The sequence below is a fragment of the Miniopterus schreibersii genome, assembly GCF_964146895.1.
Source record: "Miniopterus schreibersii genome assembly, chromosome: 1".
Classification (NCBI taxonomy): Eukaryota; Metazoa; Chordata; class Mammalia; order Chiroptera; family Miniopteridae; genus Miniopterus; species Miniopterus schreibersii.
Genome location: NC_138101.1, coordinates 154,497,696 through 154,524,942, shown reverse-complemented (window position 1 = coordinate 154,524,942; position 27,247 = coordinate 154,497,696). Strand labels below are relative to the sequence as shown.

Sequence of the window (27,247 nt, the reverse complement as noted above, 5' to 3'; positions counted from 1 at the left end):
TACAGAACTGTATAATAAAGGAGGTGATCTGTTGTAAATAAATTATATTTCAATAAATCTGTTGCTAAAAAATGTATTACAGCCCGGCTGGTGTGGCTCAGCGGATAAGCATGGACCGATGATCCAGGAGATCTCAGTTAGTCCTGGTCCCGGCTCGGTCCCCAGCAGGGGGCATGCAGGAGGAAGCCGATCAATGACTCTCATCATTGATGTTTCTCTCTCTGCCCCTCTCCCCCTTCCTCTCTCTGAAGTCAATAAAGACATTTTTTTTTTTTAAATGTATTACCTGCCCAGCTGGGCATGGCTTAGTGGTTGAGCATCGACCTAGGATCCAGGTGATCAGGATCTGATTCCCAGTCAGGGCACATGCACGGGTTGCAGGCTTGATCCCCAGTTGGGGGTGTGCAGGAGGCAGCCGATCAATGACTCTCTCATCATTGATATTTCTATCTATCTCCCTCTCCCTTCCTCTCTCTGAAATCAATAAAGATATATTAAAAAAAAGTATTACCAGAAGATAATGCTAATTATACAAGACCAAAATATTTTAAAATAGACACTTTTATATGAACACCCTAAAGAGAAGTATGACAGTCATGAAGAATGCATATTTTCTTACTACTAAAATCTCAATACATGTTATGTTACATAAATTTTACCATCACTCAGTCTTACAAAGTAACACTGTATAGTTTATTTTTATTAACACAATGGTATGTAATATAAAAATTCTTAAGTAGGATAATTTACTTAAAATATATTCTCCCCATAGATATAACATCAAAAGCACAAGCAACCAAATAAATACTAAATAAATTGAACTTCAAAATTTAAAACTCTTGTGCTTTAAAGGACACCATAAAGAAAGTGAAAAAACAACCCAATGAATGGGAGAAATATTTGCAAATCATATATCTGATGAGAGACTGTATCTAGAATATGTAATGATATCTTACTACTCAATAATTTTAAAATTCCAATTTCAAAAATGGGCAAAGGATCTGAACAGACATGTCTCCAACGAAGGTATACAAATGGCCAATACACATATGAAAAGATCCTCAACATCATTAGTTATCAGGGAAATGCACCTCAAAACCACAATGAGATAACCACTTCAAACCAACAGGATGGCTATTGGAAAAAGGTAATTAACATGTGTTGGTGAGGATGCAGAGAAAAACTGGAACCCTTATACACTGCTGATGGAAATGTAAAAATGGTACAGCTGGTTTGGAAAAAGTTGGCAGTTCCTCAAAAGGTTAAATGAAGGGTGAACCTATGATCCAGCAATTCCACTCCTAGGAATGTACCCAAGAGAAATGAAAACGTCCACACAAAAACCTGGACATCAATGTTCATAGCAGCATTATTCACAATAGCCAAAAACTGGAAACAACTCAAATGCCCATCAACTGATAAACCGGTAAATGTGTCACAGTTATACACTCCATGAAAAGGACTAAAGTAACGGTATGGGCTACAGTGTGGATAAACCTTGAAAACATGTTAAGCTGAAGACGTCAATCTCAAAATACCACACATTGTATGATGCTATGTATATGAAATGTCCAGAATAGGCAAATCTATTGAGATAAAAAGTACATTAGATGTTGCTAGGGCTGGAAGGGTTTGGGGGAAGAGGGATGGGGTACTTGGCTAAACGGTGTGGGTGTCCTTTTGGAGTGATGAAATGTTCTAAAATTGATAGTGGTGATAGTTGCACAACTCTGTGAATACAATAAAAGCCAATGAATTGTACCCTTTAAAAGGGTGAGATGTGTTATATGTGAGCTATAGCTCAATAAAACTATTTAAAAAAATACTCTCCTATATATGGAGAAAGTTTTTAGTCAATACTGACAAAATAAACACTCAAAAGTGGTGTCTATACGAATGTGTAACTTTACTGTTTGAGTGCATCTTTGGCATTAGGTCAGGAAAAATAGCAAAATAATTACCCTTTCTACTGAAGACAGCTGTTGCTGTAATCCATCATATTTTTTGTTTGCTTCTTCAAAAAGAGTTTTATATTTTTCTGCTTGAGACTGTTGTAAATTAATTGTTCGCTGCTGCCTCACACAATCTTCCTCAAAATTTTTTACTTGAGACTTTAAATCCTGAATTTCAGCCTCCTATAGTTATGAAATTATAGATTATGTGAAAAACGCACATGATTTGGATTAAAATATAAAGCAGAAAACAAAAAGGAACGTCATATAATCTTTGATTTTCATCTTCAAAACTGGAAGTCAGATATTTTACTTGTGCTTAATAGCTTACACTTTTAAATCTACTATAGAGAATTATAATTGCAAACAAGTATTTAAAATTCTTTAGCTCTGAAAATTCAACATCTTGGAATAAAGTTCAGTATTCATATATAATTTCTGAATTCAAAATTTAACTGAATTATATTTCAATGAAGCTATTTTAAAAATTTAATCATAATTGCTCCTAAAATGTCTTCTAATATTAGGCATGTATATTGAGAGGTTTTAAAAACTAACCTTTTTATTGCATTCACATACAACATTATCCAATTCCTGCTGCATAACACGGAGTTTGGCCTTCAGAAATCTGATCTGTGCTTCTGTGGATTTAAATAATTATATGTATTGCCTTTCACTGAATCGGAGACATCATCATTTGTAAGAGAGACCATTATATTATGAAAGAACAAAAATGCTCAAGATAGGAATCCAACAGGAGATCCCTGTTTGGGAAGACTAAATACCCCTAATATAAAGGTAAATGAACAAATCCACCCAACAGAAATAAACTTCACATCTCAACAGTGGAACCAAGTAAAGAAAGTGGGGGGGGAAACAAAACCACTCCTGAGAATTTGAGCCACAGGCAGTATTCACATAAGTTTGCATACACACTTCCTGTTCCAAAGCTCTTCCGAAGTGTGCCCAGTGTTACGGAGCTGATGAACTATGGTTGGCTCTAACCCACCTAGATCTCTCTAGCCTCAACTCTCCTTCTAGCTTCACATAACTTCAGGCTAACAGCAATAGAAGGGGAATGATAAATTCAAAACTGTGGCTTCTGCAGTAGTTGGTCTCTAGGGGAAAAGAAGGAAGAAAGAGAGAGCATGATTTTTCCTACTATCTCTTTCCCCAACTTTAGGTCCACAGCGCTAACCTCCCCATCCCATTCCAACTTTTGTCTTACAAAGCAATCTATGCTGCTAAACTACTTTTTGATCTTTTCCTCCCCCAGGTAACCCTAGGCAATCACCTGGAATAAAAGAATACAAGAGGAGACACCTAGGCTAAAAATTCTCAAAAGAGAGGTAAAAGTGGCAGAGAGGTAATTTAGCAATGAGAAAAAGTAGCAATTTAAGGTAGTCTGTTTGTGCTGGTTCCCTGTATCTGGAAGGAGGAACCCTGTAACAGGGTCATGGTTCACTGTGTACAAGGAACAGCTAACATCAGACCACTGTGTCCTTGAAGGTATCTTAACAGAGACACAAAGGCAACTTCCTGCTTCATTTAACTTCCCTCCTGCAACTAACCCCATAAAGCTTGGATAGGTCAATGAACGTAATAGATGCATAAATGTATTGCTCTTCACTTAGGACTAACTAGCATGCATCACAACAATCATTATACATATAACTGTTGTGATTTTCACAGAATCAGAGAATTTTAAAGTTTATAATCATCTAATACAAACTGCTAAATTTTTAAACTCAGATAATGCTATTATAGAGGGGCTAAGTAACTTGCCTGAACTCACAATTAATTATAGCTCAGCATTAACTATGTACACACATACACTCAACTGTCTTACCTTTTGTTTACAATAGCATTTGTGACTCCTCATAAACATAACAATTTTAGAGGCATTATTAGTAACTAACAATGTTTTTAGATTATCTAAACTTAGTATTATTTTTCTCATTAGAAAAATATGAAGAAAATGAGTTTATAAGAAAAAAAACTATATTAGAAAATTCATTTGATCATTTTACCTGATGCTAGTTATATCTATAATTCATTTATCCTTTTGCCTGTGTTAATTTAATATGCAATAAGTAGAATACAATAATGGTAAGTGAAAAAAATTCAAAGAACCATGTGTTGTTGTCTTTAATTTTAATGTTTTAATGATTAGCTTTGGAGCATTTTAACATTAGTTGAAGAGTGGTCAATGAAACCAACACCATAAAAGTAGAGACTAATTCAATGAAACCCTACTTACCCATGACCCATTTTCAGTAATTACTGACTCATAACCAATTACTTCACTTATAATTCCACTCATTCCTTCCACCACCATGTCCCATTAGATGATTTTGAAACAAACATATCACAATACATTTTTAAATGCAAGAAAAAGTTCCTACATATGTTTTTCTAAGTAACTGTGATATAAAGAAAAGAAAACCTACCTGTTCCAATGTCTTTACTAACACCACAAAAAATATCATCATCTATATAATCAGGTAAGCCTGCTTCTTCTAGTTGCCCTTCAATTTTGCTAACTGTTTTTGCAAGAGAAAAGTCTGAGAAATCCTCTGGAATGGCAACATCATTGGCAGTTTGTACATCAGAGTATTTCAATTTTATACTAAAAAAGAAAATTACACATATAAATGTACATTATATATACTTTATATATATTAAAAGAAGGTAAGACTCAGAGATATGACTTTTATCCAAATAACAAAGCATATCAAAGTTACTATAAATTTTAAATGTGATGAAATCTATAATTGATACTTTCAAAGACTATACTATAACAGACTTAGTAGACTTTCAATCTTTATAAATCACACAACCACAGAGCTAGAGAAGGCTTTGTGAAGCTAGTTTGTTTGAACACTGCCTCCAAACAAGTGAACATCAAAAATAAGAGTTCTAAACTTGGCTTCCTAGGTCAAATCTAGACTGGCTTTTAATTTTACGTGCTGCTGGAGAAGAACTGTAAAACTGATAGCACTCTAGCCATAATTCTGCAAACACTAAAGACTAATACCTCGAGAAAGAATCACAGAATGAACAGTTATTAACTCAAACAATATTTTTTTCAACCTAAAAAAATACATTGTAACCAGGATCAAAGTCGACCAAAAGGTTGGATTTACTTTTGACACATAAGCAAAGGCTTCTGAATTCTATTTAGGAAAACCTTTTCTTTCCAAAGTAAGCATGAAGTCTAAAAATAAGATAATCCTCTACAGTTATGTATGTAGTATATGTTCTTTTTCTTCAATTAATCCATTTTAGATTTTCTCTTCCTATCCTTTCTTTCTATTTTTTCTTTTATTGGAAAAAAAAGTTATTTAGCCAATTAAAAGACAAGAATTAACAAAGATTTCTCCCAAATTATAATGCAATTAGGAGTTTGGGTAAGAAATAGATATATAAATTTAATAACTTACTGTGAATAAGAAGCTGATTGGTACAACCCACATACCCTCTTTTTCCAGAAAGTCTCCAACCCAAAGAGCCTCGTGAGTCCCATTTTATGCTTAAAATACTAAGATCAGTCTTGAATTCTTTCTTATCAAAAGCAATAGAATGTAAATTAAAATTACATTATAGTCTTATTTACAGCAAGCCAAATAATTCTATATCTGAATATATACAATAAAGTATGGTGCCCTGTTAAATACTCAAAAAGTATATAACTATTTAGTTTACTTGAGAGAACTAGGCAGAATATAACACCTAGGTTCTAATCACAGTTCTAAAAAATTATATCACCAAAAATAACATTTAAAATTTCGAAATGTACTTTTTTTAAGAAAATATAAAAATTAACTGCTGTGAGACATTTCTGAGTAGAAAATGTTTTAAATTATTGAATGTGAATAGATATAGACAGCATAGTTTTGTATACTTGGAGATAAAAAAAATGGGAGAAATAGAAAGACCTTAATAATTAAGAATGATGATACTGTAAATTACAAAATTTAGAAAAAAGTATACTTTTAAAACTGTACTATACCTTGAATTTGTTTTCCTTCCTTTATTTGCAGAGTATAGGTTTTTTTTAACTTTGTTTACTGGATCAACATGTTTGGTCTTTGGCTACATAAAAAGAATTTAAATTATTGATTAGATTCTAACCATTTGCCAAAGAAAGCAATTTCATAATACACAGACTTGCTAGTTTGCTAAATAAAGAATTGCTATTTTTATGAAATTAATCAAACAGTTTTTTTAAAATTCCAGAATTGTATGGATGGAAAAGACCTAGATATCATTAGGACCAAGAGATTTCAAGATAAGGATATGAGTCTCAAAGATTCAAGGACATTTAGCTAGCTGGTGAAATGTTAAATTGGATGTTCTGACTCACAGAATTTAGTTCCCCTTACTGATTACTCCTCGGACAGCTTTCGTGTATACTGTTACCTCGGCCTAGATCCCTATGGATGGGGAAGTTATAGACCACAGTAAGCTCAGTACCTACAAAGTGATCTCTACATGTAAATATTTAAATGAATGAATAAACCTTTTAAATCACATTCTTTGTAAGTGAATAATTTTCTTTTTCAGATCGTCTATCTAGTAAATTTGGGCTTCAGAGAGAGAAAATATCCTTAGGGTTCAGATTCATTTCATTTAGAATTTTTTCTAATGAAGCTCCAAATTGTTCAGTGAAATTATGAGACAAAAACAAATTCATTTTATGAGCAAAATTTCATGAAGACATCTCTTCTGAGTATCAAGGCTTATATTCTATTTATAGAGTCATACACCTTCTCTGTTTTGTCTAAGAAAAGTTTTTTAAAAATCTAAATTTTACAGAATGTAATTACATTCACAAAAAGTTTGATTTTATACCTGAGTTTCTGAATGTAGATGAACTGTCCCTTCGAACAGACCTCTATAGACCAAAAATAAACATACATTAATAATAGATGATACTAAGCTGAGACACAATAAAATTCAACAGCAACTATATTTGAAAGGAAAAATATACATCAAGTAGACTTTGCTATAATTCTAGGTATGCATATGTTGATTTATTTAACATTAGTGTCACAAACAAGAGAAGTGCTTTGGTTAAATAATTCACCTTAAAAAGGTGGTACTCAAATCCTCCGACAAGCACATCAAAAATACAACTAAACTCCAGAACAACCATCATGTAGAACTGCCTGAAATCTAGCTGAATGTAAATCCTACAACTAGAGATTTAAAGAAGGCGGAAAATCAAGACTAGTGGGGGGGGGGGAGGCGGAGATGTGGAACAAGCTGGTCCCACACCCTCCTTTGGTGGATAAAAGTTGGGAGGGATATCACAGCTAGGGAGGTCGCTTCTGAGGAGTGAGGGGCCCCAGACCCACACCAGGTCCCCGAGCCCAGGGTTCCAGGGCTAGAAAAAGAAGTCTCCATAACTTCTGGCTTTAAACACCAGCAGGGAGTCCTGGCCGACGTGGCTCAGTAGTTCGGGTGTCATCCTGTGCACCTAAAGACTACTTGCTCGATTCCTGGTCAGTGTACAAGCCCAGGTTGTGACCTTAATCCCCAGGAAGGGGCCTGCGGGAAGCAGCCAATCAGTTTTGCTCTCAAAGTGATGTTTCCTTCTCTCTCTCTCTTCTGTTCTAAAAATCAATTAAAAATTAAAAACAAAACAAAACCCAGCAGGGATTGTGGCTGAGTAAGACCAAGGCTGCTGGAGTCCCAGGCAGTTCCCCTTAAAGGGCTGGACTTACTCGGACTCACTTCCTCTGAGCTCCAGAGCTCGGGCAACAGCTTGAAAGGAACCAGCCATATGGGGAGGAACTAAATTATCTAGCATCAGGGCAAAAGCTTGGCCGAGGGGCAGTGTTCTGTCAGATAAAAATGCAGGCAGAGCCCTGGCTGGGTAGCTCAGTTGCTTAGACCTCATCCCGATTCACCAAGGTTCCATCCCCAGTCAGGGCACATACAAAAATCAACCAACGAATGCATAAATAAGTAGAACAACAAATTGATGTTACTCTCTCCCTTTCCCCTCTCTCTAAAATCAATGAATAAATTTTTTTAAAAAATTTAAGTGCTGGCAGAGGCCACTGTTGCTTTTCTGAGACCCCCGCCATAGAACTGGCAGGTGGGTGCCATATCTGAGTTTCTATGCTCACACTGTTTGTCCCACCCTGGTGATTCCCTGAAACCCTGTCCCACCCAACTTGTGAGCCCACTCAAGCTGTTTCCAGTGGTTTTTCCATATGAATAGCCTATCTTGGCCCATGCTTCGGACTTTCATAAAATGTCTCCAACAAGCAACATATGGCCTCAGTATGCCCCATACATCTAGCTGAGGGAACCCTGGCCCGGAACTAGCAGCAGCCAGCCTTGGTTCACAGCTTAGTCTTGCCAGGGCACCTCCAAGCCCAGCACAAGTAGCAGCCATCTACAGATCACTTTGTAGCTCATGCTAGGTGGCCCCGGGAAGAACACAGGTGGAAGCTGACCTTAGCCTGCACCTCTTGGGAGGCCTGAGCCAGTGTACCCAGTAGACAGCTTCAGACCACATCAAAGCACCACCCAACCACCTCCACAAGTGACACACTCAAGGGGCAGACTCAGTAAATCTTCTCTGTGGGGTGGGCCCCAGCACAGCTATCCTCCATGGTGGTCAGTGGTCAAAGCCAGTCCTTGCAGTCAATTGGCCTGGGGGGTAAATCCCTTCCATTGACATGCCAACAGCAATCAAGGCTCAACAACAACAGAAGGGTGGACACAGCCCACACAGGGGGGTTGCACCTGAAGTGCCCACCTCAAGTAAATGGGGAGGCAATACCACTGGACACCCACTACATAAGGCCTCTCTACCAAGCCCAGGGGACATAGCAGCTCTACCTAATACATAGAAACAAACACAGGGAGGCAGCCAAAATGAGAAGACAAAGAAACATGTCCCAAACGAAAAACAGAACCACCCTCCAGAAAAAGAACTAAACAAAATGGAGACAAGTAATCTATCAGATGTAGAGTTCAAAACACTGGTTGTAAGTATGTTCAATGAACTCAGTAAGACCTTCAACAAAGAGGAAACATAAAAAAAGAGATAGAAAACATTAAAAAAAAAACCGAAATGAAGAATACATTAACTGAAAGGAAGAATACATTACAAGGAATCAACAGTGGAGTAGATAAAGCAGAGGATCAAATCAGAGATTTGGAATATAAGGAAGCAAAACCCCTCAATCAGAACAGCAAAAAGAAAAGAATCCAAAAAACTGAAAATAGTGTAAGGAGCCTCTGGAACAACTTCAGTGTACCAACATTCGAATCACGGGGATTCCAGAAGGAGAAGAAATAGAGCAAGAAATTGAAAACCTATTTGGAAAAAAATGACAGAAAATTTCCCTAACCTGGTGAAGGAAATAGAGATTCAAGTCCAGGAATCCTTTGTGCCCCTTTGCAATTAATGCCCTCCCCTCCCTTGAACCCCACGCAACCACTTATCTGATTTCTGTCCCTGTAATTTTAACTTTTCCAGAACATCAACTAAATGGAATCATACAGTATGTACAATTTTTTGGTCTGGTTTCTTCGACTTAGCATCTATATTGATGCTTTATCAGTAGTTCATTGCTATTTATTCCCAAATAGTATTCCATTGCATGGATATACCATGATTTGTTTATACATTCACCACTTGATGGATATTGAGTTGTTCCCAAGTTCTAGCAATTATGAATAAGACTGCTATAAACATTTGCATGCAAGTCTTTGCTTGGAAATATATCCTCATTTTTCTTGATTAAATAGCTAGAGGAGAATTGCTGGATCATATGCAATAATTATTTCTGAGTACCTGAATAATGTCCCAATATCTCAAGTCTGAGCCACATATACTGCCACTTAAGTACATTTCTTTTTTGTTTCTAAGCTCTCTAATGTGTTTAAATATTATACCCTAAATTAGTGCTGTGTAACTCTCATAGCCTGCTGCTTCATCTTAGAAGACTGGGAGGATCGACAGCTATTTTAATATTTAAACAGTAACAATTTAGATCCATCACTCTTAAAGTTTCTTTGCTGGTATAACTCTCAAAAACTAGTGAGTTTCTGACTTATTTGATTCCAGTTGGTTCCATGTGCCATTAGCACACCCACAATGCTTTCCCAGACTCTATGTCTTTACCCTGAACACCTCCTCCTCCTCTCCCCCCCTCCTCCCGATCCCAATTAAAAAATGGGTTGTTTGAAGTTGTCACACTTCTATGGTGAGACTATACCTACAGTTAGATCTTTGCCATTTTATCCAATTGGAAAATTTCACTAGGTGCCATTTAGTATGATCCTTGCCTGGAAGAACCTTAATCCACTGGAAAATGTTATCCATAGTTGGGAAGACCACACTTTTAGTCTGACCTTTGCCTCAAGGTTGGGCTTTAATAGGCTTTTGTTCCTCGAAGATTTTCTAAATTTTATCTCAATTTTTGAGGTCCAAAAACAACTAACTCTACAAAGCAAGGATAATCAAAACAGTGTAGTCCAATTAAAAAATGGGCAGAGGCTCTGAACAGACATTTTCCAAAGCAGACATACAGATGGCCAACAGGTACATGAAAAGATGCTCAACATCACTAATCATAAAGGGAATGGAAATCAAAACCACAATGAGCCCAGCTGGCGTGGCTCAGAGGTTGAGCATCAACCTAGGATCCAGGAGATTGAGGTTTGATTCCTGATCAGGGCACATGCCTGGGTTGCAGGCTTGATTCCCAGTAGGAGGTGTGCGGGAGGCAAGCAATCAATGACTCATCATTGATGTTTCTCTCTCTCTCTCCCACTCCCCTCCTCTCTCTGAAATCAATAAAGATATATATATATTTTTAAAAACAGAACACAGTGAGATAACACTTCACACCTCTTAGAATGATTATTATCAAAAAGATAAGAGATAAATGCTGGTGAGGATGTGGAAAAAAGGAACCTTGTGCACTGTTGGTGGGAATGCAAATTGGTGCAGCCACTATGGAAAACAGTGTGGAGGTTCCTCAAAAAATTGAAAAGATAACTACCATATGATCCAGCAATTCCACTTCTGAGTACTAATTTGAAGAAAACAAAAACACACATGAAAATACGTATGCAGCGCCCTATGTTCACTGCAGCATTATTTACAATAGCCAAGATGTAGAAACAACCTGAATGTCCATTGACAGATGAATGAATGAAGATGTGGTATATAAATACAATGGAATATTATTCAGTCATAAAGAAGACCCATTTGTGATAACATGGATGGACCTTGAAGCCATTATGCTAAATTAATAAGTCAGACAGAAAAAGACAAATATCATATGATATCATTTATATGTGGAACCAAAAAAAAAAAAAGGCTCATAGATACAGAAAGCAGGCTGGTAGTTGCCAGAGGATGAGGATTGGGGGGGGGGGGAGGAAATAGATGAAGGGAGTCAAAAGGTACAAAATTCCAGTTATAAAGTAAATAAGTCATGGGGATGTAATATCCAGCATAGTGACTATTTAGACTTATTGTGGTGACCATTTCACAATACATAAATATCAAATAATTGTTGTATATCTGAAACTAATATAATGTTATATGTTGATTAGATCTTAATTAAAAATAAAAACAGTATTAAAGCATTTACTCAGTTTAACAAAAAAGGCATTTGAGAGTTTAAGTCACTTACCTTAAACTGTAATCATCTTCCTCTTCATATGATTTAATTTGTGTTGAAATAGGCCAAGATCGTACTTCTTGCTGATCTCTCTAGTTAAATGAGTAAAGATAAGTCATATAGGAAGAAAACCCCACAAAAGTAGGATTTATTCAAGTGCCTTTCTGATCCTTAATCATTTCAGAGTTGTTCACAGCTTCCATTAAATGAAGGCACAGGATTTTAAACACCATGGTATGAAAATAAGGTCTGTAACAATGTAGTTTCACCTTTCATCCATTCTGGGTTAAGAAAGTCAATTCTAAGGGGGAAATGTTAGTGTGTCAATGCCTTTATATGATCTTATCCAACTCCTGCTTCCACACTATGTTAGAGTCTTCCATCTTGTGTAACATGCAAAGGAAATTAGACTCACAAGAAATGAAAACATAAATGCATTTAATGGATAGAAAAACTTGTCACAAATCACATGAAGCTTCAATGTTAAGAATACCATGAAAATGCTAAAAAAGAACTAAGTAAAATCTTTCGGCAAAGATATATCAAGGAATGAAAGTGAATAAAGAAATATTCAGTGTGGAAAAAAATTATATCCATTAGCTTCTGTGAAGGCAGGGATGCCCTCTCCCCTTTCCTACCCTTTCCCAGTTTTCTACTCTACTCATCTTTGAATAAAATAAATAAAAAAATAAACAGGTCCTTATTAGAGGGCTCTTAGAGCAGAATACATAATGAATCCCTCATTCTATTATAACTTTGGATTTCTTTGTTCAAGTATTTTCTGGCTTTTCAGACACTGGTAAAAACTAAACAATGTAATATAAATATTTATTTTTTTTAGTGAAATATTTAATTACACATGCAACTAACAAATCTGCATCCATTATCTAAATATATTACCTGAAATGTTATATATGTATTTACGTTTCTTATTCTAAACTAACAAATAATGATGGATATGTATAAGGCCTTAAATTAAAATATTGCCTCTTCTTTCCTGCCCCCATCAGCTCCAAGATGGGGTGGAGGGTGGGGTTTAAAAGAATTATGATTAAATTGGAGTAAGAACTTTAAAAAAATAAGGTTGAAAGCAGCCACTTTATTACTCAAAGGCAGGGGCAAGGAATGTCTGGCCCTCGGGCCACATACAGCCCATGAAATCATTTGGTCTGGCCCTGCCAAGGCAACCACAGGCAGGACTTGAAATTCAATAAATCTAGGAGCTTTTTTCATAGCTAATTTTTAAGTTGATAATTTTGTATGGCCCTCAAATGATGTTATAAATATCTAAATGGCCCTTGGCAGAAAAAAGGTTGCCCACCCCTGCTCTATGGAATGCTATTATGTAATTAATTAATAATGGGAATTATTACTATTAATTACTATCAATTAATAATGGGAATGCTGATGCTTGAGGATGGATGTTTAAAGCAGGCATAGCCAATTGGTACCCAGAATGGGGCAAAATATGCTTACATTGTCTAGTGTTATAACCTCACACTATATTTTTCCTAACTATAAATCTGATTATGGTCTAGCCCTAAGAATTTAGGTTATTGCCAACTGCAGAATTTAAGAAACAAATGACCATTTGAGTAAGAAGCAAATTACCATCTGATGATTGTTATCCTTTATACAGCTTTTGCCCAGAGATCATTTTGTTTCTTTCCTTATTGAATTGCCAGTGTTAATTCTACATAGCTACTCTCAAATATTAATCTTAAAAGAGTGGGACAATTCATTAAATATTAATGTTCTTTTAGATGACTGGACATCTAAATAGAAAACACTTTCAGTGGCTTTTAGAAAATGTGTGCTTATCAAAAACACACTGGTGTTGCTCAGTGGTTAGAATTTCAGCCTGCGCGGAGAGGGTCCAGGTTTAATTCCAGTCAAGGGCACATACCTGGGTTGCAGGTCTGATCCTAGCCCCAGGTTAGGGTGCATGTGGGAGGCAACCAATCTATGTCTGTCACATCGACGTTTCTCTCTCTCTCCTCCCCTCTTCCATACTCTAAAAATCAATGGAAAAAATATCCTCACTCCTCAGGTGAAGATTGAAAAAAACAACACACAAACATGCATGCAAATATACACCTACCTACCTATACATATATTCATGTCCAATTTGTGATAATTCATTGAGCTGAAAATTTATGCTTTGAGTACTTTTTTGTATATATGTTATAAATCAAATTAAAAAGTTAAAAAACTAGCACTTACATGGAATTACTAATAACATTTACTTACTATTGCTTCCTCAGCTTGTCGAACCAGATCAGCTGTTTTTGCCTCCAATTCTGCATTTAAACGCCTAAAAGCAGAAAATAATTTACTAATTGGAATATACTGAAGATTCTAACAAAAATAAAAGTAAATTTCAGTAACTACACTTTAGCTAATCAACAAATTCCAAAACAAACACAACTTTTTATTCTAAAATTAACATGATATTAGAACACTTATCTCCAACTCTCCATGATTCCTCCTTTTTTGTGGTAGAAATTCAAACAGTGTAACTCCTGTCCTCTCGCTGACCCTCACTTCAGGTGGAATAACTTACTTGAGAATACTAAACTGGTGGGTTCAACTCAATGCCACTCTTCATCTTCTTGGGGATGACCTCCAACTGGGGACAGGAGTGGGGCAGGGTGGAAGAGAAGCCTGCTTTGATTTTGGGTGTTGATGTGACATTTTTATTATATTCCCTTCTATTTTTCACTTACAGCATATACACAATTTTGTACTGTGTTTTCCCATAATAAACAGAAGGAATATGCTTATCTCTTTATAATTAGTGCCTTAAATGGATATAAAATACTCTAATGAGTTGAAGTTAACATAATGTACTAATCTATTCCTATTGTTAGTTCAAGCCCCTTTTTTACTTTTAAGGGTAACACTATAATTAACATATTCAAAAGCATGTAACTTTTTAAATTCTATTCAGAGAATAAAAAACTTTCTAGACCATCTAGGATCTTTTGAAGTTATATGAAGAAAACATGTTGATTTCATTTTAAAAATGAGATCTTTTGCTGTTTTGTTCCCCACCCCCTTATGTGATTCTGAAGTAACACAAACCACTTATAACACCAACCACCCACCCCAGCCAAAGAAAAAATAAAAATGCAGTAACATATCCCTTCTTAAAACAGTCCAATGTTTTAGAAAATATTTTTACATCTTACGATGAATTAATTCAAAGAAAAATATCTAATAAAGACAACGTTCCATTTATGATAGCATTATCTGAGTTTTCACATTTCCCTAACAAGAACAATCAGAAGCTTCTGGTGAATATAGTAGACCAACATGACTCAGAAGGCTTTTCTTCTGCTCAAAACCCATGGAAATGCTGGATATAAGGTAATGAAGGCTATATTGCTAAGCTCAAACTTAGGCAAGGGAAATAACCTGGCACCAAAAATAAAGCACCAACTAAAAGTGAGAACAGTTAACAGAACAGAAGACAAAACAGCTTAACAGCTAAAAAATGATGCATGTGTGGGAGTCATGAAGAGCTATACCTATTAAACACAAACAAAAACACTACCCATAACCTTAAGTGAATGAAAATTAAACTACAGCCACTTGTAGAAAAGAATCTCTTGTGAGTAGTGAGAGCATACAGGAATGTGGTTCAAGTTTTTCTTACCCAGATGGTATAGGGACTCTAAGCCAAAACTTTAACATAGACAGTTGGCCTAGAACCAGTGAAAACTCTGATAAACCAAATGCAAACAATCTTTAGGGACATTTACTCATCTACAACATACAGAACTCTCTCAGAAAGTAAACCCTGCTAAAGATGACAAATTGCCTAAAGAAACAAGTCACCAAGAGGGACAGTCAGAAGATGCAATGAAATTTGTACAAGAACTGAAGATAAAAGAACAATTAAATAAACATTTTCATTTAAGAAAAAAACACCAAAGAATAGAAACCATTAGGCAAGAACTAGACATTACAAAAGAACATTGAATATGAAAAAGAACCAAACAGAAATTACATAAATGAAAACACAGTCATTGAAATACAAAACTGACTCAATGGATAAATTAAACAGAGTGCACTGAGGAGAGAATGAGTGAATGAATTAATAGACAGATATGAGGAAATCACCTACAAGGAGGTACAAAGAAACAGAAAGAGCCCAGCCAGGCGTGGCTCAGCGGTTGAGCATCGACCTAGGATCCAGGCGATCTGGGTTCGATTCCTGGTCAGGGCACATGCCCGGTTGCGGGCTCGATCAATGACTCTCTCATCATTGATGTTTCTATATCTCTCTCTCCATCTCCTTTCCTCTCTCTGAAATCAATAAAGATATATTTAAAAAAAAAAAAAAAAGAAACAGAAAGATAACAATACAGGAGACAGATTAACATCCACTAAAGACAGACTATATGACAGAGACAGATTTATATCTACCTAATAGAAAGTGCAGAAGGAAATCCCAGATATGGAGGGAATGTCGATATTTGAAGAGATAATGCTGAGAATTTTCTACAAATGAACAAGATATGGATCTTAAGCAGAATTAAGAAAACAAATCCACACCTGTATACATCATAGTGAAACTGCAGTACTTCAAAGATCAAGAGAATATTCTTTAAAATACCAAAGCAAATATTTAATAAGAACACAGTCTACCAGCAAGATTATCGAAAAAGCTGAGAGAGATGGCTCATCAACAACTCTATATTCCAATGGACAATGAAATAATATCTTTAATGAACTGTGTGTGGGGGGGGGGGTGTAAAAAAACTGGCCATCTAGAATTCTATGCTCAACTAAACTGTCTAGAATAAGTGCAAAGTAAGAAAATTTTCAGAAAAGACTAGAGAATTTAAGACTCAAACTTTCACAGAGACAAATAATAAAGGGTCTACATTTCAGGAAGAAAATTGAACCTGGAAAAAAAAAAAAGTCATGATGAGCAGAGAAATGAGAAAACATAGTAATAAATCTAAATTAGTACAGGCTATAAAAATAACAGGTAGGGGTATTCAAAACAAAGAGGAAGTAAAGTAGTATCTAACATCTAACGTGACAGGGAGGAGGAAACCAAGTTAAAGTAGTCTAAGGTCTTACCAAACCAGCAAAAGAAAAATGAAGACAATATAAACTCAAGAAAGAAGAACAAAAGAAAAGGGACAGTAAATACAAAACACAAAAAATAAGATGGCCAAAACAACTTCAAATTAGAAGCAAAACAATATAAATAAATTCACTTATTAGAAGGCAGGAATTATCAGATGTGATATAAAACAAATAGTCTTTAAAGGTAAATGACATAAAACGTTTGACTATAAAGGAATGAAAAAAGATATTAACAGATAAGAAGAAAACATAAAAGGCATCCAAATTGGAAAGGAGGAAACAAAACTGTGATTATTTGCAGATGACATGATATTGCAAATAGAAAATCCTAAAGACTCCATCAAAAAGCTACTAGATTTAATAAATGAATTCAGCAAGGTAGCAGGATACAAAATTAACACCCAGAAATCGATGGCATTTTTATATACCAATAACGAACTCTCAGAAAGAGACACTAAAAAAAAAAAAAAAAATTCCATTTACCGTTGCAACTAAAAAAATAAGATACCTAGGAATAAACTTAACCAAAGATGTAAAAGACCTTTACTCAGAAAACTACAGGACACTCAAAAAGAAATAGAGGAAGATATAAACAAATGGGAAAATATACCATGTTCATGGATTGGAAAAATTAACATCATTAAAATGTCCATATTACCCAAAGCAATCTATAAATTCAATGCAATTATATTAAAATACCAACAGTATATTTCACAGATGTAGGAAAAAAACTTCGAAAATTTATATGGAACCAAAAAACACCCTGAATAGCCACGGCAATCCTGAGAAAGAACAAAGTTGGAGGGATCACAATACCAGATATCAAGTTATACTACAAAGCCACTGTAATCAAAACAGCCTGGTACTGGCACAAGAACAGACATACTGATCAGTGGAACAGAACAAAGAGTCCAGAAATTGACCCATGCCATTATGGTCAATTAATATTTGATAACGGAGGCAGGAACATACAATGGAGTAAAGACAGTTTTTTCAATAAATGGTGTTGGAAAAATTGGACAGATACATGCGAAAAAATGAAACTAGACCACCAGCTTACACCATACACAAAAGTAAATTAAAAATGGATAAAAGACTTAAATGTAAGACATGAAACCATAAAAATCCTAGAGGAAAACATAGGCAGCAAAATCTCAGACATCTCTCATAGCAATATGTTTGCTGATACATCTCCTAGGGCAAGAAAAACTAAGGGGAAAATGAATGGGACTGAATTAAAATAAAAAGCTTCTGCACAGCAAAAGAAATCATCAACAAAACAAAAAGGGAGCCCACTATGGGAGAACATATTTGCCAATGACTCATCTGATAAAGGGTTAATATCCAAAATATATAAGGAACTTATACAACTTAACAAAAGGAAGACGAACAATCCAATTAAAGAAAGGGCAAAGGACCTTAATAGACACTTCTCCAAAGAGGACATACAAATGGCTAAGACACATGAAAAAATGCTCAGCGTCATTAATCATCAGAGAGATGCAAATTAAAACCACAATGAGGTATCACTTCACACCTGTCAGAATGGCTACCATCAACAAGTCAACCAACTACAAGTGCTGGCGAGGATGTGGAGAAAGGGGCACCCTAGTACACGGCTGGTGGGAATGCAGACTGGTGCTGCCACTATGGAAAGCAGTATGGAGTTTTCTCAAAAGATTAAAAATTGACCTGCGATTTGATCCAGTGATCCCACTTCTAGGATTATATCCTAAGGAACCTGAAACATCATTCACAAAGAACTTATGCACCACTATGTTCATAGCAGCACAAACTGCAGTAGCTAAGATCTGGAAACAGCCCAAGTGCCCATCAGTAGATGAGTGGATAAAAAAGCTGTGGTACATTTGCACCATGGAATACTATGCAGCTGTAAAGAGGAAGGACCTTTTATCCTTTGGCACAGCATGGAAGGACCTAGAAAGTATTATGCTAAGTGAAATAAGCCAGTCAGAGAAAGACAAGTACCACATGATCTCACTTACATGTGGAATATGATGAGCAAAACGAACTGATGAACAAAGTGGATCCAGAGACATAGAAGCTTGGAACAAACTGAGGGATCTCAGAAGAAAGGTGGGGAGGGGGGTACGGGTGGAGAGAGATTAATCAGAGAACTTCTATGTTTATGGGCATTGCCCATGGATGCGGACATTGGTGAGGGGGGGGGCTTGGGAGTGGGATGGATGTGGGGTGGAGGGGATCAGTGGGGTTAAAAGGGGGGACATCTGTAATGGTCCCAACAATAAAGATAAAGAAACATAAAAATAAATAAAATAAAATTACTGTGAAAATGTAGTTGTGCTAAAAGGACAAAGAAAAACCTAAGTATATTTTGGAACAACACATGAAAAAAAGAACATGAAGCAAAATTTAAAAAAATTAAATCAACAAAAATAATTCTTCAAAAAAAAAAAGATATTAACAAACACTACATAATAATGAAAGGAATCATTTATCTAGAGGATTTAAATAAACAATATATTCCCCAAACAAAAATGCACACAATTACATGAATATTTTTCAATTATAGTTATATTTGATTTTAGTACCTCTCTAAGAAACCAATGCAGCTAGTAGAAAAAAATGGTGATATACTGATGTTATGGACATGAAAATTAATTAGCTTGACCTAACAGTCAACAAATAATACACTTTCAATCAAAGAGTTTTTAAAAGTGAGCATGTACTTGATCACAACTAAGTTTCAAAAGTTTTGAAAATCAATGTTATATACTTTCTGATTACAGTGCAATTAAAATAAACTTTAAAATAACAAAAATAAAACAAGAAAACAAACGTTTAGAAACTAAAAAACATACTCTTTAAATAATCAATATGTAAGTCATATTTAAAACTTTAAATTACCACAATAGAAATACATATCAAAACAGGTCCTGCAATACATATAAGCAATAGTTTGAGAGAAATCTCCAGAAATTAAATTTATTAAAAAATAAGAACAAAACCAAAAATAAATCCACCACAATTAGAAGAGATAAAAACAATAAAGACTAGTAAATTTTTTTTAAAACATAGATTAGCAATAAAACCAAAAGCTAATTCTCTGAAAAGACCAATAAAATATATAAACAATATTGGAATGTCCCCAAAGTGTGTATTGGATTACAGACACGGTCAAGATTTAATACATAAGAGATAATTAGAATAAATTTACTCTAATATATTTTAAAACATATTAAATGGACACTTTTCTAGAAAACCATCAAACCAAAATTTATTCTAGAAGTAACAATTAATAAAGAAACTAAATTGACAAACAAAAAAAGCCCACACCACACTGATTCACAATTTTAATCAAAGAGCAGATGGTCCCTGATAACAAAAAGCTTTCAGAACAAAATGAAAAAGGAAAACTATTCAGCTTATTTCATGTGACAAGGATAATACTGGTATCAAAACCAGAAAGGAAAAGAACTAGGAAAAAAGGCCAATTTTACTTTTGTTCAAAAACCTACATAAAATGAAAGCAATCAAATTTAGTAGTCTTTATTTTATTTTAAATATATCTTTATTGATTTCAGAGAGAGGAAAAGAGAGGGAGAGAGAGAGATAGAAACATCAATGATGAGAGAGTCATTGATCGAGCCCACAACCGGGCATGTGCCCTGACCGGGAATCGAACCCTGATTGCCTGGATCCTAGGTCGACACTCAACCGCTGAGCCACACCTGGCCAGGCAAAATTTAGTAGTCTTTAAAAGAAAATAAGAAATCTGTCTTTGTAGTGCAGTATGTTAAAACATTAAACAAGGGGGATAAAAAAAAACCCCACATACTTCATCACCTAAATTAATTTGGGGGGGGGAATGTTGATAAGATTTAACATTCATTCAAAGTAGGAATTAAGGGAAACAGCATCCTTAAGCCTGATAAAGGAAATCTACCAAGACTCTACAGCAAATCTTAAACACAGTAAGTTACTAAAAGTGGGGCTCCTTAAAAATCATAACCAAGATAAAGATATTCACCACCAGGTTTTCAATTCCACATTGAACTGGAGGTTCTAACCAGATCAAGATAAAAAAACAAGATGCATGAGAAATTGTAAGGAACAAAACAAACATAATTTGCATATGATATAACTGTGTTTATCAAAAATCCAAGGACTCTAAAGAATGAATGACAGTTAAGCAGAGAGGTTGATGGAGACTCAAATATGGCACCTGCCTGCTGGCTCAGTGGGGGAAGGGCTGAGCAAAGGAACACGCCTCTCTGCCAGCACTTCTGTCTGGGAAAACGCTGCCTCTCCAGCTCTCACCCTGATGCCAGACACCAGTTCCTCCCCTTATGTCCCTGATGCCTTTCAGAGCTGCTCTGCTAGCACTGGCACTCAGAGGGAGTGGATGTTACACTCCCGAGAAGCATCAGTCCCAAGAAGCATCCACAGTCTGTATCAACTCGGAAGCACTGAACACTGTAAAATCTGACTGGTGTGTCTGCTCCTTGCCCACTGATCCCACAAACTGAGAGAATGTCTCCCTTTCAGCCTTTTCCTGAGGTACAGACTTAAGTATGCCCAGACAGAAGATGAAGTAAAGGAGATGGCGTGCAGGTGTTCATTAAGATTGTTAGCGAGGTCTGAACTGATACAATCTACTCTGCTGGTTTTATGGATATCAGCAGCATCAACAGAATTTCTACTGTTCTATGACACCAAGGGTTGCTTTGCTGTTCACTGTATTGTACCTGAGGAGGCCACATACAAGTTGTGAGAATGAGAAAAATCTTTGTGGGCACAAAAGGAATCCCTCATCTGGTTACTCATGACACTCACACCATCTGCCACCCTGATTTCCTCACCCAGGTGAATAACAGTTCAGACTGATTTGGAAATTGTGTATGGTGATGGCCAGAGACGCTAACTTGGGAAGAATTGGTGTGATCACCAACAGAGAGAGACATCCCAATTCTCTGAATGTGGTTCATGTGAAAGATATCAAAGGCAATAGCTTTGCCACCCAGCCCTCCAACATCTTTATTATTGGCAAAGACAGTTTCTCTTCACCATGGAAAAAGATATCTGCCTCACTACTGCTGAAGATAGATTCAAGAGACTGGCAGCCAAAAAGAGCAGTGGATAAAATAATCTATAGGTGATATAAGTGAAAAAGTTTTTTAACTTAAAGAAAATATGGCATGAAAATGTAATAAAACACTCCATCTAACAACCACAGAACACACATCCTTCTCAAGCTCACACGTAACATTCACTAGGAGTGCCCACACTGTCCATAAAATACACCTTACAATTTTAAAAGAGTAGAAATCATATAAATTACTATGTTCACATAACATAATTGAATTTAATTAGAAATAAAAAAAGGTAGATAGGAAATTGCTAAATATTTGGAGATTAAACAAAAAAACATATAAGTAACACATGGGTCAAAGGAGAAAGATAAAGAAAATCTAAAAATATTTTTAACTAAATGAAAATAAAAATACAATTTGTCAAAATCTATGGGATGCAGCAAAAGCAAAGCTTAGAGGGAAATTTATAACATTAAATGCATATATTAGAAAAGAAGAAAGATCTAAAATCAATAATTTAAACTTCTGTAGTAGGAAACCAGGAAATGAAGAAAAATTTAAGCCTAATAGAAGTAAGAAAAATTGGAGCAGAACTCAATGAAATTTAGGACAGAAAAACAATAGAGAAAAATCAATGAAACCAAAGGCTAATTCTTTGAAAAGATCAATAAAATTGATAAAAGCCAGGCTAACCAAGAAAAAAGAGAGAAGACACGAATTATTAGTATTACAATTGAAAGAAAAATCATCACTACTGATCCCATGGACTATAGGATAATGAAGGAATACTACGAACAACTTTATGTCCACAAATGTGATAACTTAGATGAAATGGATCAATTCCTTGAAAGACACAAACTATCAAACTCACACATGAAGAAATAGATAATACGAGGAGGCCTATATCTATTGAATTAATTCAATAATTATAAAACATACAAAGCAGAAAGCATGAGGCATAGATGCTCTAACTGGTGAACTGTACGAAATATTTAAGGAGGAAATGATACCAATACTCTACAATATCTCCCAGAAACCAGGAGCAGAGGGAATATTTGCTAATTCTATGAGGCTAGAATAAAGGTAATACCAAAACCAGACAAAGACATTACAAGAAAGGAAAACTACAGAGCAATACCTCTCATGAACACAGATGCAAGGATACTTAACAAAATATTAGTAAACAAAACCAACAATATATAAAAAGAATTAAAAAATAATTATATACCATGACCAAGCAGTATTTATTCCAGGTATGCAAGGCTGGTTCAACATTCAAAATCAATTAATGTAATCACCACATTAACTAAAGAAAAAAATATATAAATTGATGCAGAAATAGCATTTGAAAAAGTACAATATTTATTCATGATTTTTAAAAAAACTCTGAGAGAGAACTTTAAGAAGGTTTTGCCTGGTTTTTCTCCAGACTTCATGCACCTTTTCCCACTGCTTATTTTGCTTTGTATCCTTTACTGTAATAAGTCATAGCCATGATACAACTAAACAAAAAAAAAAAATAAAAATAAAAATAAAAATAAAAATGGTAAGCAGAGCTGATGATCTATATCTATATAACATAGTGTTAGGATCAACATACAAAAATCAATGTTCCTACATATCTAACCAATTAGAAAATGTAGTAGGAAAAATGAGCCATTCATTAAAGTAACAAAAACTATAAAGAACTTTGAAACGATGATATATGCAAGACTTTTATGTAGTAATATGATAAAATATTATTAAAGGACACCAAAACACCCATGTTTAACTGGAGGTATACCATATTTGTGGAAGGAAAGATTCAATAGCATAAAGATGACAGTTCTCTGCAAATTCATCTATAAATATAATGTAATTGGCATTTACAGGCAGGGGGTTAGGCAGGTGGGGGGGGGTGTGTGGAGACTTGCCCTACCAGTTATCAAGACCAATTAAAACAGATATCACATTATCTTACTGTTTAGCTCTCTGGTTTTATGATAAACACATGAAGCTCAGAAAATCTATTGACTTCATTGATAAGTATGTTCCTTAGTCTATCCTCTCATTGATTATTTCCTCCATTTCTGTATTGAAATCCTGGAAAGTCCTGTGCTCAGGTGATTGAAAAGGCATCACAACATGCATAACACCAAGACAACATGTGGCCAAAATACTGTGTTATGAACTCATATTCTTGCCTATAAGAATGGCCAAAGACAAATGCCATATGATTTCATTTAGATGTGGAATCTAAAACAAAACAACAACAAACAAAATGAAAACAAACTCATAGATGCAACGAACAGATTGGCAGGTAGCAGAGGGACAGGGGTTGGGGGAGGGAGTAATTAAAACTTACAGTGGTGATCACTATGTAGTATATACAGATAATGAATTATAATGTTGGACACCTGAAATACATACAACGTTGCATACTAATTTTACAACAATTTAAAATAAAAGAATGGCCAGACACTTTACTCTTTCTCCATTGCACAGAAGTGATCTACGAGCTTCAGTCAGAGCTCAGGAACTACTCTGTTGAAATGCCTCAGATCTGCACACTGCAGAGTACAGGTAACAGAACTAGTAACACCTGGGCGCCTTTACCACAAAACAACTTTTGCTAAAAGAGAACAGCTCCTGTAGATGTCTGCCTTTAAGCAGGACCATATCCCTAATCACAGCCCATGCCAGGTGCAAATAATACCCTTAAATAAACAAACAAATTAACCTAATCAAATCAGGTATTCAGTGCTATCTGGTACGTGGTGATGAAAATAACTGTTTTGGGCTGAGCATAACTGATTCAGAATGTACATGGACAACAGATCCATTGCTTAAGTACACTCTTAAACTGGAATAACAGACCCATTTCATCAAATAGAGAGGGATGACTATGTTCCTACATGCTATATGGCAAGTTAGCATGTGTTTCGTTCATCTAAAGAGGGTACACATCAGTTTTAACTTTAAATATGCTTTAAATTAAAGTACAAATTACATGGTAACTCTGTTTAACTGTTTAAAGAACTGCCAGAATGTGTTCCAAATTTCAAATGGAAGTAGTTACTTTAAAAAGAAAGTGAACTAACTGTTCAAATATAATTTTTTTTGTAAGGGTATATACAATGGTAAATAAAAGACATGGTCTCAGACCTTGTGGAACTCATCATCCAAAGGAGGAAAAAGACAAAAAGTAAACTAACAAATGAATATATTGGAACGTTATGCTAAATGCCAAGAAAAATTAGTAAGACAGTAAAAAAAAAAAAAAGAATGGGAGGCTACTTAGCATAGTCAAGAAAGGCCACTCAGCATTACAGGTAGAAGGCATGTGTGACTGCCCTCAAGGAAAAAGCTGGAGGAACTAAAAGAGTGGAGAATGGTAAGCAAACAGGAGAGAGCACACGGTCCAACAAGAGGCAGGAGCCAGATCTGACAGAGCTTTCGCAGCGCAACATGATACCACTGCAAAGTTTCAGGCAAGGGAATGATTCACATGATCAAATTAAAAGATTACTCTTGGTATCTGTGTGAAAACTGGGGGATGAAGAGTGAAATTGTCCAAGAATGAAGATAGGTGTTGTGAGGACAGTTCGTAATTACACTGAACAGATACGGAATGAGATCCTTCACCCACCTCCACCAAACCTGGACAAGAATAGTAATTCCACATGCCCTGAGAAACAGGCTTTCAGTTTAGACACCAAGCTGAAAAGAAATCTACACACGTAAACGCGAGGAATTTGGAGTTAAATGGAATTCCTTAAACTAGAAACTGAACTGTTCGTGGCAATTCCGACTATCCAAACCACGTCTAGCAGTAAATCTGATTGACGGACGTGCTCGCTTGGGTTAAATTAAATTTTCGCTCACTTCAAACACCTAGGACGCAGACGCGCTCAAGTTAAAAAGATGGAAGAGAACGCTGGGCAGTGAGCGGTCCCAAAGACCCAGTCACCAGCAAAAGTACTTGTAAGCAGCCTCACTTAGGTGAAAGAAAGAAGGAAAAGCTGAACCGCCAAGTTTCATACTTATATTCTTCCTCCTTGGCGAGGAAGTCCCGTCGAGGAGTGGCAGGTTGCTGAACGCGTGGCGGGAGTGGAGTCCCTGTCCTTCTCTGCAAAAGACACGGAGACTTTCAGACCCAGAGTTAAAAGAGGTTCGGGGTCCTTGGCCTGCCCGGAACCTAGTCTCTCCCCCTGGAGCCTGGGGTTTCACTAACCCTGACGCCAAGACTGCGCCCCGCCATCTTCCACGACCACGACGCCGTTACCGAGGCAACGATGTAACTTCCCGCGAGAGTTAGTTCGTCTCGGGCTTCCTCACGCCCAGGGCGCCGACTCCGTTCCCTCCGGCGCTCAGTCTGAGAGCCGCTGGAGGCGGGGCGGAGCCGGAGGGGGGGGAGGGGCGGGGACCTGGGGACCTGGGCTCCTGGGCCGCTCCGGCCGTCCGCGTGGCCAAATTAACCCGGAGCTACGCTGCCCCGGGAACCTAAGGCACCGCTGTGCTGCATGGACTTATCAATACTTAAGCTGGCATGGAGGGGTTTCAACCAAAGAAGGCAGGTCCGTTTCTAATACTCGGTGGGAAGCCGGGTAGTGAAGCCCCTACTCTGCTGTGCAGTCAGTCGGCTGGAGTTTAAGTCCTGGTTGCGCCGCTTACTAGCCTTGTAGTTAGTCTTGGACAAAGCCCTGTACCTCGAGTGCTTCGTCTCTAAAAGGGGAGTAAGAATAGTGCCCGGCTCACAGCTAGTACGAGGAGTGAATGAATTGTGCCTAGGAATGTGCCTGGAACACGGTGAACAGTCAAAAACGCCAGTTCACTCCAGAGTCCAGAGTCCACCTTCGCATTTAGGGTCACCGAATCTTCCTCAGGGCGCTAGAACCATTCAATGGGGGAAAGCATAGTCTTTTCAACAAATGCTACTACGGTAAGTGGGTGTCCACATGTAAAAGAATGAAGTTGGACCCTTATCTCACACCATGTACAAAAATTAACTCAAAATGGATCAAAGACCTAACTCTACGAGCCAAAACTATAAAGCGCTTCCAAGAAAACACAGGTGTAAATTTTCACCACCTTGAATGAGGTAATGATTGATTCACGATGACACGGAAAAACACAAGCAACAAAAGAAAAATCAATAGACTGGACATCAAAGTTAAAAGCATTCTGTTTTAAAGGATATCAGAAATAAAGTGAAACGACAGACCACAGACGGGGAAGAAAAATTTGCAAATCTTTTATTTGTTGAGAGACCTGTGTGTAAAATATATAAAGAGCCACTAAAACTCAAAAATAAAAAGACAGATAATCCAAGTAAAAAATGGGCAAGTATCCTGAATGGGCATTACTACAAAGAAGATATACAGATAGCCAAAAACAGGTGAAAAGTTGCTCAATATCATTAGTCTTCAAGGAAATAAAAATCAAAATTACAGCGAGATACCACTTCACACCCACTAGG

At 36.3% G+C, this 27,247-nt stretch overlaps 1 protein-coding gene and 1 pseudogene across 3 annotated transcripts in view; one reads left to right on the top strand and one right to left on the bottom strand.

Moving 5' to 3' along the window:
• The window catches only part of TEX9 (testis expressed 9), a 43,078-nt gene extending 17,019 nt beyond the window's left edge, over positions 1 to 26,059 (bottom strand). The window contains exons 1-9 of one of the 2 annotated variants that reach the window (XM_081117745.1): positions 26,003 to 26,050; positions 25,812 to 25,897; positions 13,862 to 13,925; positions 11,624 to 11,703; positions 6,807 to 6,849; positions 5,965 to 6,047; positions 4,403 to 4,581; positions 2,511 to 2,593; positions 1,962 to 2,135 (exon numbers count right to left, since the gene is read on the bottom strand). In XM_081117745.1, coding sequence (XP_080973871.1) covers positions 1,962 to 2,135; positions 2,511 to 2,593; positions 4,403 to 4,581; positions 5,965 to 6,047; positions 6,807 to 6,849; positions 11,624 to 11,703; positions 13,862 to 13,925; positions 25,812 to 25,897; positions 26,003 to 26,029 — 819 coding nt within the window. In that variant the 5' untranslated portion in view covers positions 26,030 to 26,050. Of the gene's footprint in view, positions 1 to 1,961; positions 2,136 to 2,510; positions 2,594 to 4,402; positions 4,582 to 5,964; positions 6,048 to 6,806; positions 6,850 to 11,623; positions 11,704 to 13,861; positions 13,926 to 25,811; positions 25,898 to 26,002 lie in introns of both variants that reach the window. The other variant, XM_081117746.1, reaches the window with a different exon arrangement.
• Positions 21,179 to 21,855, top strand: LOC308564506 (small ribosomal subunit protein eS4 pseudogene; annotated as a pseudogene). The gene has a single exon. The product of its transcript is annotated as a small ribosomal subunit protein eS4 pseudogene (transcript).
• Positions 26,060 to 27,247: the final 1,188 nt, after the last annotated feature.